Below are 14,693 nucleotides of genomic sequence, written 5' to 3'. Positions count from 1 at the left end.
AATAGAGACAAACTGGTAGAGAGACAGAGCACTGCTTTATATAGTATGTGGTCAGGGAAGGTGTGTGAGGGAGGGATAATGAAACTGAGATGTTAAGGAGGTGAAGGAATTTGTCATACGAATAGCCAGGAAGACAGTGCTCCAGAATCTGATCCCTGCTTGCTCTCTCCAACTCTGCCACCCTGGCTGAGCCACTGTCTTCTCCCACTTAGGTCACTGCAACAGGTTCTCTGCGGTCTTCTTGCTTCCACCTGTCCTTCCCTAGAGACCATTCTCTACACAGCAGCCCTGATGGCCAAATGGAACTCAACTCATATTGTTCTCCTACTCAGAACCCTCTGAGGGCTTTTTCTTTCACTCACGTAAGATCCAGAGTCCTCCTGAGAGACCCTACATGATCTAGGTCTCATCTACCTCTCTGACCTTGTCTCCTACAAGGCTGCTCCTGATTCCCTTGTACCTTGAACATGCCAGGCAAGCGCCCTCCTCAAGGCCTTCACGGTCGGTCATGATTTCCTTTGCTTAGTAGTCTCTTCCTTGAAATACGTGCAAGGATGACTCCCTTATTTCAGATAGATATTTGCTGTCATCTGAGAGGCCTTCCCTGACCATCTAAGATAGCATTTTCCCCCCTTCCCCACACACACCTGCTGCATTTTAACATTTATAACCACCGTGTGTGTGTGTGTGTGTGTATATGTACTTATTTGCATGTTACCTATCTTTCCTTCCTAGAATACAATCCCACAAACATGGTCTTTGTTTTTGTATCCCCAGCTCTGTAACAATACCTCATAAATATGTTGCACTCAGTAAATGTTTCACAATGACTTTGTTGTTTAACGTAAGCATACAGGTCTGAGGGTAGGGAAGAGCTTGGAATTCTAAGGGACAGAGGCACTATGGCTATACATTAACAGTTGAGTGGGAGGGTGGTAGAAGAAGAGATTGAAGAGCGGTAGACAGGAGCTAAATCTGGTAGGGAGGGCAGTGTTCTCAGCCCTGAGTGCACATGAGAATCACCTGGAGAACTTTAAAAACAGCACTCCTGGAGATACTGATTTGGTTGGGGTGGTCAGTTGATGTAGGGCCTTGTAACATGCTAAGGAGTTTGGACTTTCTCCTAAAAATAATGGGAAGCGTTTTACCAATTTTAAGCATGCAAGTTACATTTGATTTACATGTGAAAAGGATCCTTGGCTGTTACATGCAATATAAATTAGGTGGACCGTACTGTGAGCAAGAATGAGATGAAGGAAATCAGGAAGCATGGATGATACATTGAAGGAGGCAGTTGATACTGAGGGTGGAGAGCAGTGGAGGTATTTGAGAGGTATTTTGGAGGTAGAACCAGTAAGATTTACTGATGGATTGCTGATTCCGATGGTGGCATTTATTGGGATGGAGAAAATTAGGGGGGCAATGGCCATGTTAGGGTAGAATCAACAATTTTGTTTTGTACATGGTGACTTCAAGATTTCTGCTAATACACGAATTTATTATAATTTATATACAAGAGAATATGCCAGTAGGCAGTTGGATATATGTTTGGAGCTCAGAAAAGAGGTCAGATCTCAAAGTGTACATTTATGAGTCATTACTATGTATACACCCAAAATAGTTTTCAAATGAAATAACAATACATGGAAATTCTCTGAAAGGAATTTTTTCATTCACTGTTAAGCTTGAAAATGTGTGACCTAAAGAATATTGGTTTATTTTTGAAATAGCATTTTACTTTATTTTATTTTTAGAACTAACAATGCCATGTTTGTTGTGAAGTGAAATTATTTGTTAGAGGAATTAATGAACACCCAGCATGTGGATATTCAGCCAATAATTTTTTTTTTGAATTTTATTTTATTTCTTTTTTTATACAGTAGGTTTTTATTAGTTATCTGTTTTATGCATATTAGTGTATATATGTCAATCCCAATCTCCCAATTCATCCCACCATCCCCCGCCCCCCCACTTTCCCCCCTTGGTGTCCATATGTTTGTTCTCTACATCTGTGTCTCTATTTCTGCCTTGCAAACCAGTTCATCTGTACCATTTTTCTAGATTCCACATATATGCATTAATATACGATATTTGCTTTTCTCTTTCTGACTTACTCTGTATGACAGTCTCTAGGTCCATCCACGTCTCTACAAATGACGCAATTTCACTCCTTTCTATGGCTGAGTAATATTCCATTGTATATATGTACCACATCTTTATCCGTTCATCTGTCGATGAGCATTTAGGTTGCTTCCATGACCTGGCTACTGTAAATAGTGCTGCAGTGAACATTGGGGTGCATGTGTCTTTTTTGAATTACGGTTTTTTTCTGGGTGTATGCCCAGTAGTGGGATTGCTGGGTCATATGGTAATTCTATTTTTAGTTTTTTAAGGAACCTCCATACTGTTCTCCATAGTGGCTGTATCAATTTACATTCCCACCAACAGTGCATTTGGTGGGAATGCACTGTTGCATTCTCCACACCCTCGCCATCATTTGTTGTTTGTAGATTTTCTGATGATGCCCATTCTAACCGATGTGAGGTGATACCTCACTTTAGTTTTGATTTGCATTTCTCTAATAATTAGTGATGTTGAGCAGCTTTTCATGTGCCTCTTGGCCCTCTGTATGTCTTCTTTGGAGAAATGTCTACTTAGGTCTTCTGCCCATTTTTGGATTGGGTTTTTTTTTTTTTTAATATTGAGCTGCATGAGCTGTTTATATATTTTGGAGAAAATCCTTTGTCCGTTGATTCATTTGCAAATATTTTCTCCCATTCTGAGGGTTGTCTTTTCGTCTTGTTTATGGTTTCCTTTGCTGTGCAAAAGCTTTGAAGTTTCATTAGGTCCCATCTGTTTATTTTTGTTTTTATTTCCATTACCCTGGGAGGTGGGTCAAAAAACACTTGCTGTGATTTATGTCGAAGAGTATTCTTCCTATGTTTTCTTCTAAGAGTTTTATAGTGTCCAGTCTTACATTTAGGTCTTTAATCCATTTTGAGTTTATTTTTGTGTATGGTGTTAGGTAGTGTTCTAATTTCATCCTTTTACATGTACTGTCCAGTTTTCCCAGCACCACTTATTGAAGAGACTGTCTTTTCTCCATTGTGTATCCTTGCCTCCTTTCTCATAGATTAGTTAACCATAGGTGCCTGGGTTTATCTCTGGGCTTTTTATTCTGTTCCATTGATCTGTATTTCTGTTTTTGTGCCAGCACCATATTACCTTGATTACTGTAGCTTTGTAGTATAGTCTGAAGTCAGGGAGTCTGATTCCTCCAGCTCCGTTTTTTTCCCTCAAAATTGCTTTGGCTATTCAGGCTCTTTTGTGTCTTCATACAAATTATAAGATTTTTTGTTCTAGTTCTGTAAAAAATGACATTGATAATTTGATAGGGATTGCATTGAATCTGTAGATTGCTTTGGGTAGTATAGTCATTTTCACAATATTGATTCTTCCAGTCCAAAAACATGGTATCTATCTCTCCATCTGTTTGTGTCGTCTTTGACTTCTTTCATCAGTGTCTTATAGTTTTCTGAGTACAGGTCTTTTACCTCCTTAGGTAGGTTTATTCCTACGTATTTTATTCTTTTTGTTGAAATGGTGAATGGGATTCTTTCCTTAATTTCTCTTTCTGATCTTTCATTGTTAGTGTATAGGAATGCAAGAGATTTCTGTGCATTAATGGTGTATCCTGCAGCTTTACCAAATGCATTGATTAGCTCTAGTAGTTTTCTCGCGGCATCTTTAGGATTATCTATGTACAGTATCATATCATCTGCAAACAGTGACAGTTTTACTTCTTCTTTTCCAATTTGTATTCCTTTTATTTCTTTTTCTTCTCTGATTGCTGTGGCTAGGACTTCCAAAACTATGTTGAATAATAGTGGCGAGAGTGGACATCCTTGTCTTGTTCCTGACCTTAGAGGAAATGCTTTCAGTTTTTCACCATTGAGAATGATGTTTGCTGTGGGTTTGTCGTACATGGCCTTTATTATGTTTAGGTAGGTTCCCTCTATGTCCACACTTCCTAGAGAGTTTTAATCATAAATGGGTGTTGCATTTTGTCAAAAGCTTTTTCTGCATCTATTGAGATGATCATATGGTTTTTATTCTTCAATCTGTTAATATGGTGTATCACATTGATTGATTTGTGTATGTTGAAGAATCCTTGCATCCCTGGGATAAATCCCACTTGATCATGTTGCGTGATCCTTTTAATGTGTTGTTGGAGTGTGTTTGCTAGTATCTTGTTGAGGATTTTTGCATATGTATTCATCAATCATATTGGTCAGTAATTTTCTTTTTTTGTAGTATCTTTGTCTGGTTTTGGTATCAGGGTGATGGTGGCCTCGTAGAATGAGTTTGGGAGTGTTCCTTCCTCTGCAGTTTTTGGGAAGAGTTTGAGAAGGATGGGTGTTAGCTCTTCTCTAAATGTTTGGTAGATTTCACCTGTGAAATCATCTGGTCCTGGACTTTTGTTTGTTGGAAGGTTTTTAATCACAGTTTCAATTTCATTACTTGTGATAGGTCTGTTCATATTTTCTATTTCTTCCTGGTCAGTCTTGGAAGGTTATACTTTTCTAAAAATTTGTCCATTTCTTCCAGGTTGTCCCTTTTATTGGCATAGAGTTGCTTGTAGTAGTCTCTTAGGATGCTTTGTATTTCTGCAGTGTCCGTTGTAACTTCTCCTTTTTTCATTTCTAATTTTATTGATTTGAGTCCTCTCCCTCTTTTCCTTGATGAGTCTGGCTAAAGGTTTGTCAATTTTGTTTACCTTCTCAAAGAACCAGCTTTTAGTTTTATTGATATTTGCTATTGTTTTCTTTGTTTCTATTTATTTCTGCTCTGATATTTATTATTTTTTTCCTTCTACCAACTTTGGGTTTCGTTTGTTCTTCTTTCTCTAGTTCCTTTAGGAGTAAGGTTAGATTCTTTATTTGAGACCTTTCTTGTTTCTTGAGGTAGGATTGTATTGCTATAAACTTCCCTCTTAGAACTGCTTTTGCTGCATCCCATAGGTTTTGGATCGTCATGTTTTCATTGTCATTTGTCTCTAGGTATTTTTTGATTTCCTCTTTGATTTCTTCAGTGATCTCTTGGTTATTTAGTAACGTATTGTTTAGCCTCCATGTGTTTGTGTTTTTTACGTTTTTTCCCCTGTAATTGATTTCCAGTCTCATAGCGCTGTGGTCAGAAAAAATGCTTGATATGATTTCAATTTTCTTATATTTACCGAGGCTTGATTTGTGACCCAAGATGTGATCTATCCTGGAGAATGTTCTGTGTGCACTCGAGAAGAAAGTGTGATCTGCTGTTTTTGGATGGAATATCCTATAAATGTCAATGAAATCTAACTGGTCTATTGTGTCATTTAAAGCTTGTGTTTCCTTTTTACTTTTCTGTCTGGATGATCTGTCCATTGGTGTAAATGAGGTGTTGAAGTCCTCCACTATTACTGTGTTACTGTCGATTTCGTCTTTTATAGCTGTTAGCATTCGCCTTATGTACTGAGGTGTTCCTATTTTAGGTGCATATATATTTATAATTGTTATATTTTCCTCTTGGATTGATCCCTTGATCATTCTGTAGTGTCCTTCCTTGTCTCTTGCAGCATTCTTTATTTTAAAGTCTATTTTATCTGATATGAGTATTGCTACTCCAGCTTTCTTTTGATTTCCATTTGCATGGAATATCTTTTTCCATCCCCTCACTTTCACTCTGTATGTGCCCCTAGGTCTGAAGTGGGTCTCCTGTAGACAGCATATATATGGGTCTTGTTTTTGCATCCATTCAGCGAGCCTGTGTCTTTTGGTTGGAGCATTTAATCCATTCACATTGAAGATAATTATTGATATGTATGTTCCTATTACCATTTTCTTAATTGTTTTGGGTTTGTTTTTGTAGGTCCTTTTCTTCTCTTGTGTTTCCCACTTAGAGAAGTTCCTTTAGCATTTGTTGTAGAGCTGGTGTGGTGGTGCTGAATTCTCTTAGCTTTTGCTTGTCTGTAAAGCTTTTGATTTCTCCATCAAATCTGAATGAGATCCTTGCTGGGTAGAGTAATCTTGGTTGTAGGTTCTTCCCTTTCATCACTTTAAATATATCATGCCACTCCCTTCTGGCTTGTAGAGTTTCTGCTGAGAAATCAACTGTTAACCTTATTGAAGTTCCCTTGTATGTTATTTGTTGTTTTTTCCTTGTTGCTTGAAATAATTTTGCTTTGTCTTTAATTTTTGTCAGTTTGATTGCTATGTGTCTTGGCGTGTTTCTCCTTGGATTTATCATGCCTGGGACTCTCTTTGTCCTGGACTTGGGTGGCTATTTCCTTTCCCATGTTGGGGAAGTGTTTGATTATAATCTCTTCACATATTTTCTCTGCTCCTTTCTCTCTCGCTTCTCCTTCTGGGACCTCTATAATGTGAACTGTTGTGTTTAATGTTGTCCCAGAGGTCTCTTAGGCGGTCTTCATTTATTTTCATTCTTTTTTTTTATTCTGTTCCGTGGCAGTGAATTCCACCATGCTGTCTTCCAGGTCATTATCCGTTCTTCTGCCTCAGTTATTCTGCTGTTGTTTCCTTCTTGTGTATTTTTCATTTCAGTTATTGTATTGTTCTTCTCTGTTTGTTTGTTCTTTTATTCTTCTAGGTCTTTGTTAAACATTTCTTGCATCTTCTTGATCTTTGCCTCCATTCTTTTTCTGAGGTCCTGGATCAACTTCACTATCATTCTCAATTCTTTTCTGGAAGGTTGCCTATCTCCACTTCATTTTGCTGTTTTTCTGGGGGTTTATCTTATTCCTTCATCTGGTACATAGTCCTCTGCCTTTTCATTTTGTCTATCTTTCTGTGAATGTGGTTTTTGTTCCACAGGCTGCAGAATTGTAGTTCTTCTTGCTTCTGCTGTCTGCCCTCTGGTGGATGAAGCTATCATTGTGCAAGCTTGTGCAAGCTTCCTGATGGGAGGGACTGGTGGTGTGTAGAGCTGGGTGTTGCTCTGGTGGGCAGAGGTCAGTAAAACTTTAATCAGCTTGTCTGCTGTTGTGTGGGGCTGGGTTCTCTCCCTGTTCGTTGTTTGGCCTGAGGTAACCCAGCCCTAGAGCCTACCCGGTTGTTTGGTGGGGCTAATGGCAGACTCTGGGAGGGCTCAAAACAAGGAGTACTTCCCAGAACTTCTGCTGCTAGTGTCCTTGTCCTCACGGTGAGAGACAGCCACCCCCACCTCTGCAGGAGACCCTCCAACACTAGCAGATAGGTCTGGTTCAGTCTCCTATGGTGTCACTGCTCCTTCCCCTGGGTCCTGATGCGCACACTACTTTGTGTGTGCCCTCCAAGAGTGGAGTCTCTGTTTCCTCCAGTTCTGTCGAAGTCCTGCAATCAAATCCCACTAGCCTTCAAGTCTGATTCTCTGGGAATTCCTCCTCCCGTTGCTGGACCCCCAGATTGGGAAGCCTGATATGGTGCTCAGAACCTTCACTCCAGTGGGTGGACTTCTTTGGTATTATTGTTCTCCGGTTTGTGAGTCACCCACCTAGCAGTTCTGGGATTTGATTTTATTGTGATTGCGCCTATCCTACCTTCTCACTGCGGCTTCTCTGTCTTTGGATGTGGGGTATCTTTTTTGATGAGTTCCAGTATCTTCCTGTCGATGATTGTTCAGCACTTAGTTGTGATTCCAGTGCTCTTGCAAGAGGGAGTGCAACATTTTATTTTAAATGTACTGCATGCTCAATGTAAAAAAATTTGTAAAATATGGAAAAATATAGGAACAAAGTTAACATTTCCATTATAAGACATAAGACCATTATCTTTCTAATCTATAATATACATAGATTGTGTGTAATTATTACAAATTTAGATCATATTGTACATATTTTAGTGTCCTTTTTGTGAATTGCACTCTCACTTTAATATTACTTCAAGCATTTCCCAATGCCATTAAATATCCTTTGAGGTATTTTAATGGTTGAGTAATGTCTAGTGTTATGGATTTCATAATTTAACCACTTCCATACTATTTCCAGTTTTTCTCATTACAAATAATGATAATATTATATCTTTCCTTATTTCATCACATCATTGCCAGCTTTAGACATTATGAAGCAGTCTGTACAAATTTTATAGGGAAAAATAACCTAACCTGAATTCTATGAAGCAAAACATTTTCTCTTTGTTTATTGGCATCTGTATATATTCTTCTGTGAATTGGTCATGTAGGAATGATTGTTCTTTCTATAATTTAAAAATAACTGAATTTTTAAAAAATTTAACACATAAATAGAAATCGTTGCTCTTTGCAAAGAAATATTTAGATCTTGCTAAATATTTGAGAAGTATATGCACAATGTAGCTAGAAAATGCCTACTGATCATGAATCACTACGTGAAAACAAGGCAGGACTTTCTGTAGGTTGCTGTATATCTTTCAGCAAATATAATCCACTCAAACATTGGTATCATCATTATATACTGGACCAGAACATGTTTTTATTTTGTTCTGCTTAATCTGAAGTACATGTCAAAGATACGTACTTTCCAGTCTTAATCTTTAGTGATGTGAAAATTGCATGGTTATCCACAAGCTTTACATTACACAACATTTTGATTTTAACTTGAGCATAATGCATGTTTTGCTGTAGAAAATTTGTGTGCCTGGAAAGGGGAAGGCTAGTTCCAGGAGTGTTAGTAGCAAGGTTTCGGCTCTGAGCCCACCAGAAGCCACGCTTCTTTCCTGTTTGTTTCAGCTTCCTGGGACCACTTTTATCACCTGCCAGATAGGGGATTTCTTCATCAGGAGGATCTAGAAGGACATGGTGGTGGAAAGCATATTTTGGTTTCAGGAGAGTTTCTCTCTGGTTTTTCTAGAAACAGCCTTTCTCTCCTCTTATCCTTCTTTCTGTATTTTATTATTATTTTTTTACTCTCTTCAAGCACTGTATTCTTCTTCTTTAAAAATAGTTCAAGTTTTATTGCAGACAGTGGCATGAATTCATATTCTAACTCACTCCATTTGGGGCATGTTGGGAAGGTCTTCTATGGGAAGAGGTGAGGTTGTTTAACACAATAAGACCTGACTCCAGAGCACTCTTGAGCTCTGGCTAGTTTTTTGTTTCCTTTTTGTCCTTAGGCTCTAGTCACGCAGTAAATTAAGTGTTCCTAGCATTATATATAAATATGGCTATACTTTCTATTGTGTCAGTTTACATTTACCTAATGTGAGCAATAAATCATATTTCATATGTGAACAGCCAGATGGAATAAAGGTCATGGCTCTATTCACCATCACTCTTTGGAGCCTTTTTGTGTTGATTTTTGTGTTGTACTTCATCATTTATTATTTGTGCTTCACAGGTTTATTGTGGCCTGTACAGCCTGGAAATCATGTCCAGAGACTGATGCAGAAAAGCTAGTTCAGCAGACTTTTCGTGCTTTCAATGATATGATGCAACTGATGGACATTGCTCATCTTTAGAGACTAATCAATCATTTAGTAAGCACTTAACAAAACATATCATAAAACTGGATGCCGGGAGTGGGTTGGTGATGTGAGATAGGAAGGGATGTTGACTGAAGGAAACTTGTTGAATGTAGAAATTAGTAGAATTATGCTCTCTAAATTTATTCTGACATAGAAAATAGAAATATTTTTAAGCTTCTTCTGATGCAGCAGCAATGCAAATTATGATATGACTATAGAACTATGCAAACTTGAAGGTTAGCCTCAACAATGCAAATCTACAGATTTTAACAATGCAAATCTAACTTTTAAGTATCTTTGTTGGTACCTGTGTAGGTAATAAATCTTCTCTCTGAACATCATCATAGACTCTATCTTTCAAGCACTTTAACATTTTCTAGTTGCCAAAGGATATGAAATACAGGATTGGATGCTAATTTCCCTGAAATCAATGATTCCACAGTCACCACAGGGATATAAGTCTACTATGTTTGGGAAAGACCACTACAATTTAGTCTAAAAAAAAGTTTATGTTGAACAGACAAAAGAATTAGGTTGTAGTAAGGAGGTTTACACCCTCTGACATACATGAAAAACCCTAAAAAAATTTATGATAGTATATTGTTATAATTAGTTTTGTGAATATGAAATTAAAGCATTTATATTTAAAATCAGTGACTTTAAAAGGATTAAATACTAAATCAGATTCTCAGGATTTATCTTTCCTTTGTTCTGTTTTGTAGTTTCTATTCTCAGAAAATAAAATTCTCAAAATCATATAGCTTCTTGTTTAGTGTTTTAGTAAATGCTTCATTCCTGTTGGACATTGTACTTTCTGATCAGTTATGTATTGTGTAATAAACCATGCAAAACCTACTGTCTTATGATCATTTCTCGTGACTCTGTCAGTTGGCTGTGCCCATTTGGATGGCTCTGCTTCTGTCTTGCCTGAGTGAGTTATGCCGCTGCCATCACCAGGCTGCTGGGTGAGGCTGGGAAGTCTGAGACAGCCTCACCACTGCCTGGGGACTTACTGGCTGGGACTCTATCTGCATGGTCTTTGATCATTCAGGATTCTAGCCTGGACTTCATACTGGGCAGTGGGAATGTTCCAAGAGTGAAAGGTAGAAGTTGTAAAGCCTCTTTGGTTGTTTTTAAATAATATCTAAAGAATTGGGTATTTTAGAAGCTGATCACCTCCTGCAGAGAAACCTCTTTTCACTCATGCTTTAACATGTTCCTCTAACCTGCCCGAAGTTAAGAATCGTCTGGAATGCTTTTTACATAGAGATTCCTGGGCCTTACCCACACCTACTGAGTCAGAATTTCTAGGAGCAAATGCCCCATGATCCTTACCAGGCAAGATTGAGAATAATTACATAAGAGTAGGTTGAATTCTCACCTTGAGTCACTGTGGTAACGTACCCTTTGCCCCACTCCTCTCTTGGTTAACTGAAATTCAGTCTACTGCTACACATGGTTACATTTGAAAAATTCCTTGGTATATATGATTTATTACATATTGAAGACCTGATTTGGATAGATTACTGACCTAAACAACCTGTCACAGCAGTGAGAATGGTTATTGCTGCAGTAAATTAAGGAAAAAACATTTCAGAGTGGCTAACTTACAAGGGTTGCCTAGAATATTCCTTTTTGGTCTCCAACTAAACATATTCCTTCTTGTTGAAGTGGATCAGTCTTCTGGGAAAATAAAATTATTTGTAAAAGTAATGCAGTTCTATAGAAACAGCATTTTATTGATGTTTCTTTCAAATGTTTCAAATTGCACTGAGATAATATGTACAATTTTTATGAATGTGTTTTAAACATTTAAAAAATATGCCTCTTTCTTGCTTTATATGGAAGAAGTGTGTGCCTACAGTTAGCTTGTCTAAGAACAATTCCATTTTCTCTTGGAATTTGATGATAAAGCTGGGAATACATTCCTTTTTTTAAAACCTCAATTCTCTAATAGAATAACTTGAAAATTTACCAATGAAGAGAGTACACTATTGAACAATATATTTTAACTTTGTAACAAGGAAAATTGTTCCCAAACTACCCTATTATCTACCCAATGAATCAGGACCATAAGAATTTTCCCTATGTCTGTGGCTTCGTCTAATTCTACAGGTTTATTTAATTAATATTTAACTGAAGTATAGTTGATTTACAATGTTAATTTCTGCTGTACAGCAAAGTGATTCAGTTATATATATTTTTTTCCATTATGGTGTATCACATGACATTGAATATAGTTCTCTGTGCTGTGTAATTGGACCTTGTTGTTTATCCATTGTGTATATAAAAGCTCACATCTGCCCACCCCAACCTCCCACTCCATCCCTCCCCCAACCCCCTCTGCCTTGGCAACCACCAGTCTGTTCTCTATGTGCATGATTATGTTTCTTTTTCATAGATAGGTTCATTTGTGTCATATTTTAGATACCACATATAAATGATAACATAATGGTATTTTTGTCTTTCTGACTTCACTCAGTATGATAATCTAGTTGCATCCATGTTGCTGCAAATGGCATTATTTTGTTCTTTTTTATGGTTGAGTAGTATTCCATTGTATATCTGTTACACATCTTCTTTATCCATTTGTCAATGGACATTTAGGTTGCTTGCATGTCTTGGTTATTGTGAATAGTGCTGCTATGAACATAGGGGTGCATGTATCTCTTTGGATTAGAGTTTTGTCTGGATATATGCCCAGGAGCAAGATTGCTGTATCATATGGTAACTCTATTTTTAGTTTTCTGAGGATCCTCCATACTGTTCTCCATAATGGCTGTACCAATTTACATTCCCACCAACAGTGTAAGAGGGTACCCTTTTCTCCACACCCTCTCCAGCATTTGTTATTTGTAGACTTTTTAATGATGGCCATTCTGACCAGTGTGAGGTGATACCTCATTGTCCTTTTGAAATGCGTTTCTCTGATAATTAGTAACGTTGAGCATCTTTTCATGTACCTGTTGGCCATCTGTATGTCTTCTTTGGAGAAATGTCTGTTTAGGTCTTCTGCCCATTTTTCGATTAGGTTGTTTTTTTGTTGTTGAGTTGTATGAGCTGTTTGTGTATTTTGGAAATCAATCTGTTGTCGGTCGCATTGTTTGCAAATATTTTCTCCCATTCTGCAGCTTGTCTTTTCATTTTGTTTATAGTTTCCTTTGCTGTGAAAAACCCTGTAAGTTTGAATGGGTCCCATTCATTTATTTTTGTTTTTATTTCTATTGCCTTGGGAGACTGACCTAAGAAAACATTGGTACAAGTTATGTCAGAGAATGTTTTGCCTATTATCTCTTCTAGGAGTTTTATGGTGTCATGTCTTATGTTTAAGTCTTTAGGCCATTTTGAGTTTATTTTTGTGTATGGTGTGAAGGTCTGTTCTAGCTTCATTGATTTACATGTGGCTGTTCAGCTTTCCCAGCATCACTTGCTGAAGAGACTTGTCTTTTTCCCATTGTATATTCTTGCCTCCTTTGTCAAAGATTAATTGACCATAGGCGTGTGGGTTTATTTCTGGGCTCTCTATTCTGTTTCATTGATCCATATGTCTGTTTTTGTGCCAATACCATGCTGTTTTTTTTTAAACCTTTACATTTAAGTACTTTTTAAAATTAATTAATTTATTTTTATTTTTGGCTGCGTTGGGTCTTCATTGCTGCAGGCGGGCTTTCTCTAGTTGCGGCAAGTGGGGGCTACTCTTAGTTGCGGTGCGAGGGCTTCTCATTGTGGTGGCTTCTCTTGTTGCGGAGCATGGGCTCCAGGCACGTGGGCTTAGTAGTTGTGGCTTGTGGGCTCTAGAGCGCAGGCTCAGTAGTTGTGGCACACGGGCTTAGTTGCTCTGTGGCATGTGGGATCTTCCCAGACCAGGGCTTGAACCCGTGTCCCCTGCATTGGCAGGTGGATTCTTAACCACTGCCCCACCAGGGAAGTTACACCATGCTATTTTGATTACTGTAGCTTTATAGTACTCTCTGAAGTCTGAGAGGGTTATGCCTCCTGGGTTGTTCTTTTTCTTCAGGATTGCTTTGGCAATTCTGTGTCTTTTATGGTTTCATATGAATTTTAGGATTATTTTAGTTCTGTGAAAAATGTCATGCGTAATTTGATAGGGATCGCATTGAATCTTAATTCTACAGTTTTATATACCTAAACTCTGCTCTTCACTTTCTCCATATGATATTTAAATTTTTTTATTCAAGTATAGTTGATTTATAGTGTTTCAGGTGTACAGCAAAGTGATTCCGTTTTATATATATATATATATATATATATATATATATATATATATATATACATTTTTTTTTCAGGTTCTTTTCCATTATAGGTTATTTCAAGATATTGAATATTGTTCCCTGTGCTATACAGTAGATCCTTGCTGTTTATTTTTATATATAGTAGTGCATACCTGTTGATCTTAAATTCCAAATTTACCCCTCCCCCTTTCCCTTTTGCTAACCATAAGTTTGTTTTCTGAGTCTTTTTCTGTTTTGTAAATAAGTTCATTTGTATCATATTTCTTTTTTAGATTCCACATATAAGTGATATCATGTGGTATTTTTCTCTGACTTATTTCATTTAGTGTGATAATGTCTAGGTCCATCCATGTTGCTGCAAATGGTGTTACTTCATTCCTTTTTATGGTTGAGTGATATTCTCTCCATATGTTTTTGGTAACTCAGAGCTAGGCTGTTTTCATACTTCATCAAGCCAGGTATTAATTTTAACTCCTAAATTTCAAATGCTGTAATATCCAACCCCAAATTGGATGTTCTAAATTGATATGGAATAAGATATACCTATATTTTATGATGACTTAGAAAAGAAGTCTCTAAATCAGAAAAAGTTGTAGAATGATTTGTATTTATTTTTAAGATACACTATAACAAGAGTTCATCAGTTCTGTGTCCCAGCCTGGACATTGACCATAGAGAAATAGATGCCTCTCTGTGCTAGCAGCTGCTGGTGCGTGCCGTGCTCCCTGACTTTGCCGTTCTCAATCACCACTATCAAGTCTGCATTCTGAATGGTGGACAGGCGGTGAGCGATCACGATGCAGGTACGGCCTTCTCGGGCTTTGTCCAGAGCTTCTTGGACAATCTATTGATAAATCAGAACAGAAGCCTTATCTTAAAAATTGTAGAAATAAGTTTTAACTGTAAAGGAAATCTAAATATTTTACCATCTGTACAAAAGAAAATTACCTTTCTTGTCTCATTTTGA

At 37.5% G+C, this 14,693-nt stretch overlaps 2 protein-coding genes across 12 annotated transcripts in view; one reads left to right on the top strand and one right to left on the bottom strand.

Annotated features, from left to right (window-relative positions):
• CROT (carnitine O-octanoyltransferase) overlaps window positions 1-14,693 on the top strand; it is a 105,676-nt gene that overhangs the window by 54,990 nt on the left and 35,993 nt on the right. The window contains exon 18 of one of the 5 annotated variants that reach the window (XR_009505074.1): window positions 14,346-14,529. The exons of 1 other annotated variant lie outside the window; for it this stretch is intronic. Coding sequence is in view for 3 of the 4 variants with exons in the window: in XM_059934013.1 (XP_059789996.1) it covers window positions 213-342 (130 nt within the window). In the remaining variant the exon portion in view is untranslated. Of the gene's footprint in view, window positions 1-212; window positions 701-9,346; window positions 10,287-14,345; window positions 14,601-14,693 lie in introns of those variants that run through there. 3 more of the 5 variants (XM_059934015.1, XM_059934014.1, XM_059934013.1) reach the window with 3 other exon arrangements.
• ABCB4 (ATP binding cassette subfamily B member 4) overlaps window positions 14,317-14,693 on the bottom strand; it is a 95,550-nt gene continuing 95,173 nt past the window's right edge. For all 7 annotated transcript variants that reach the window (XM_059934005.1, XM_059934008.1, XM_059934009.1 and 4 more), the window contains one exon: window positions 14,317-14,570. In XM_059934005.1, the coding sequence (XP_059789988.1) occupies window positions 14,367-14,570 (204 nt within the window). In that variant the 3' untranslated portion in view covers window positions 14,317-14,366. The remainder of the gene's footprint in view (window positions 14,571-14,693) is intronic.

Source organism: Balaenoptera ricei, chromosome 9, assembly GCF_028023285.1.
Source record: "Balaenoptera ricei isolate mBalRic1 chromosome 9, mBalRic1.hap2, whole genome shotgun sequence".
Lineage (NCBI taxonomy): Eukaryota > Metazoa > Chordata > Mammalia > Artiodactyla > Balaenopteridae > Balaenoptera > Balaenoptera ricei.
Note: the sequence above shows the minus strand (reverse complement) of the source record. Positions and strands in the feature narration are given on the sequence as shown.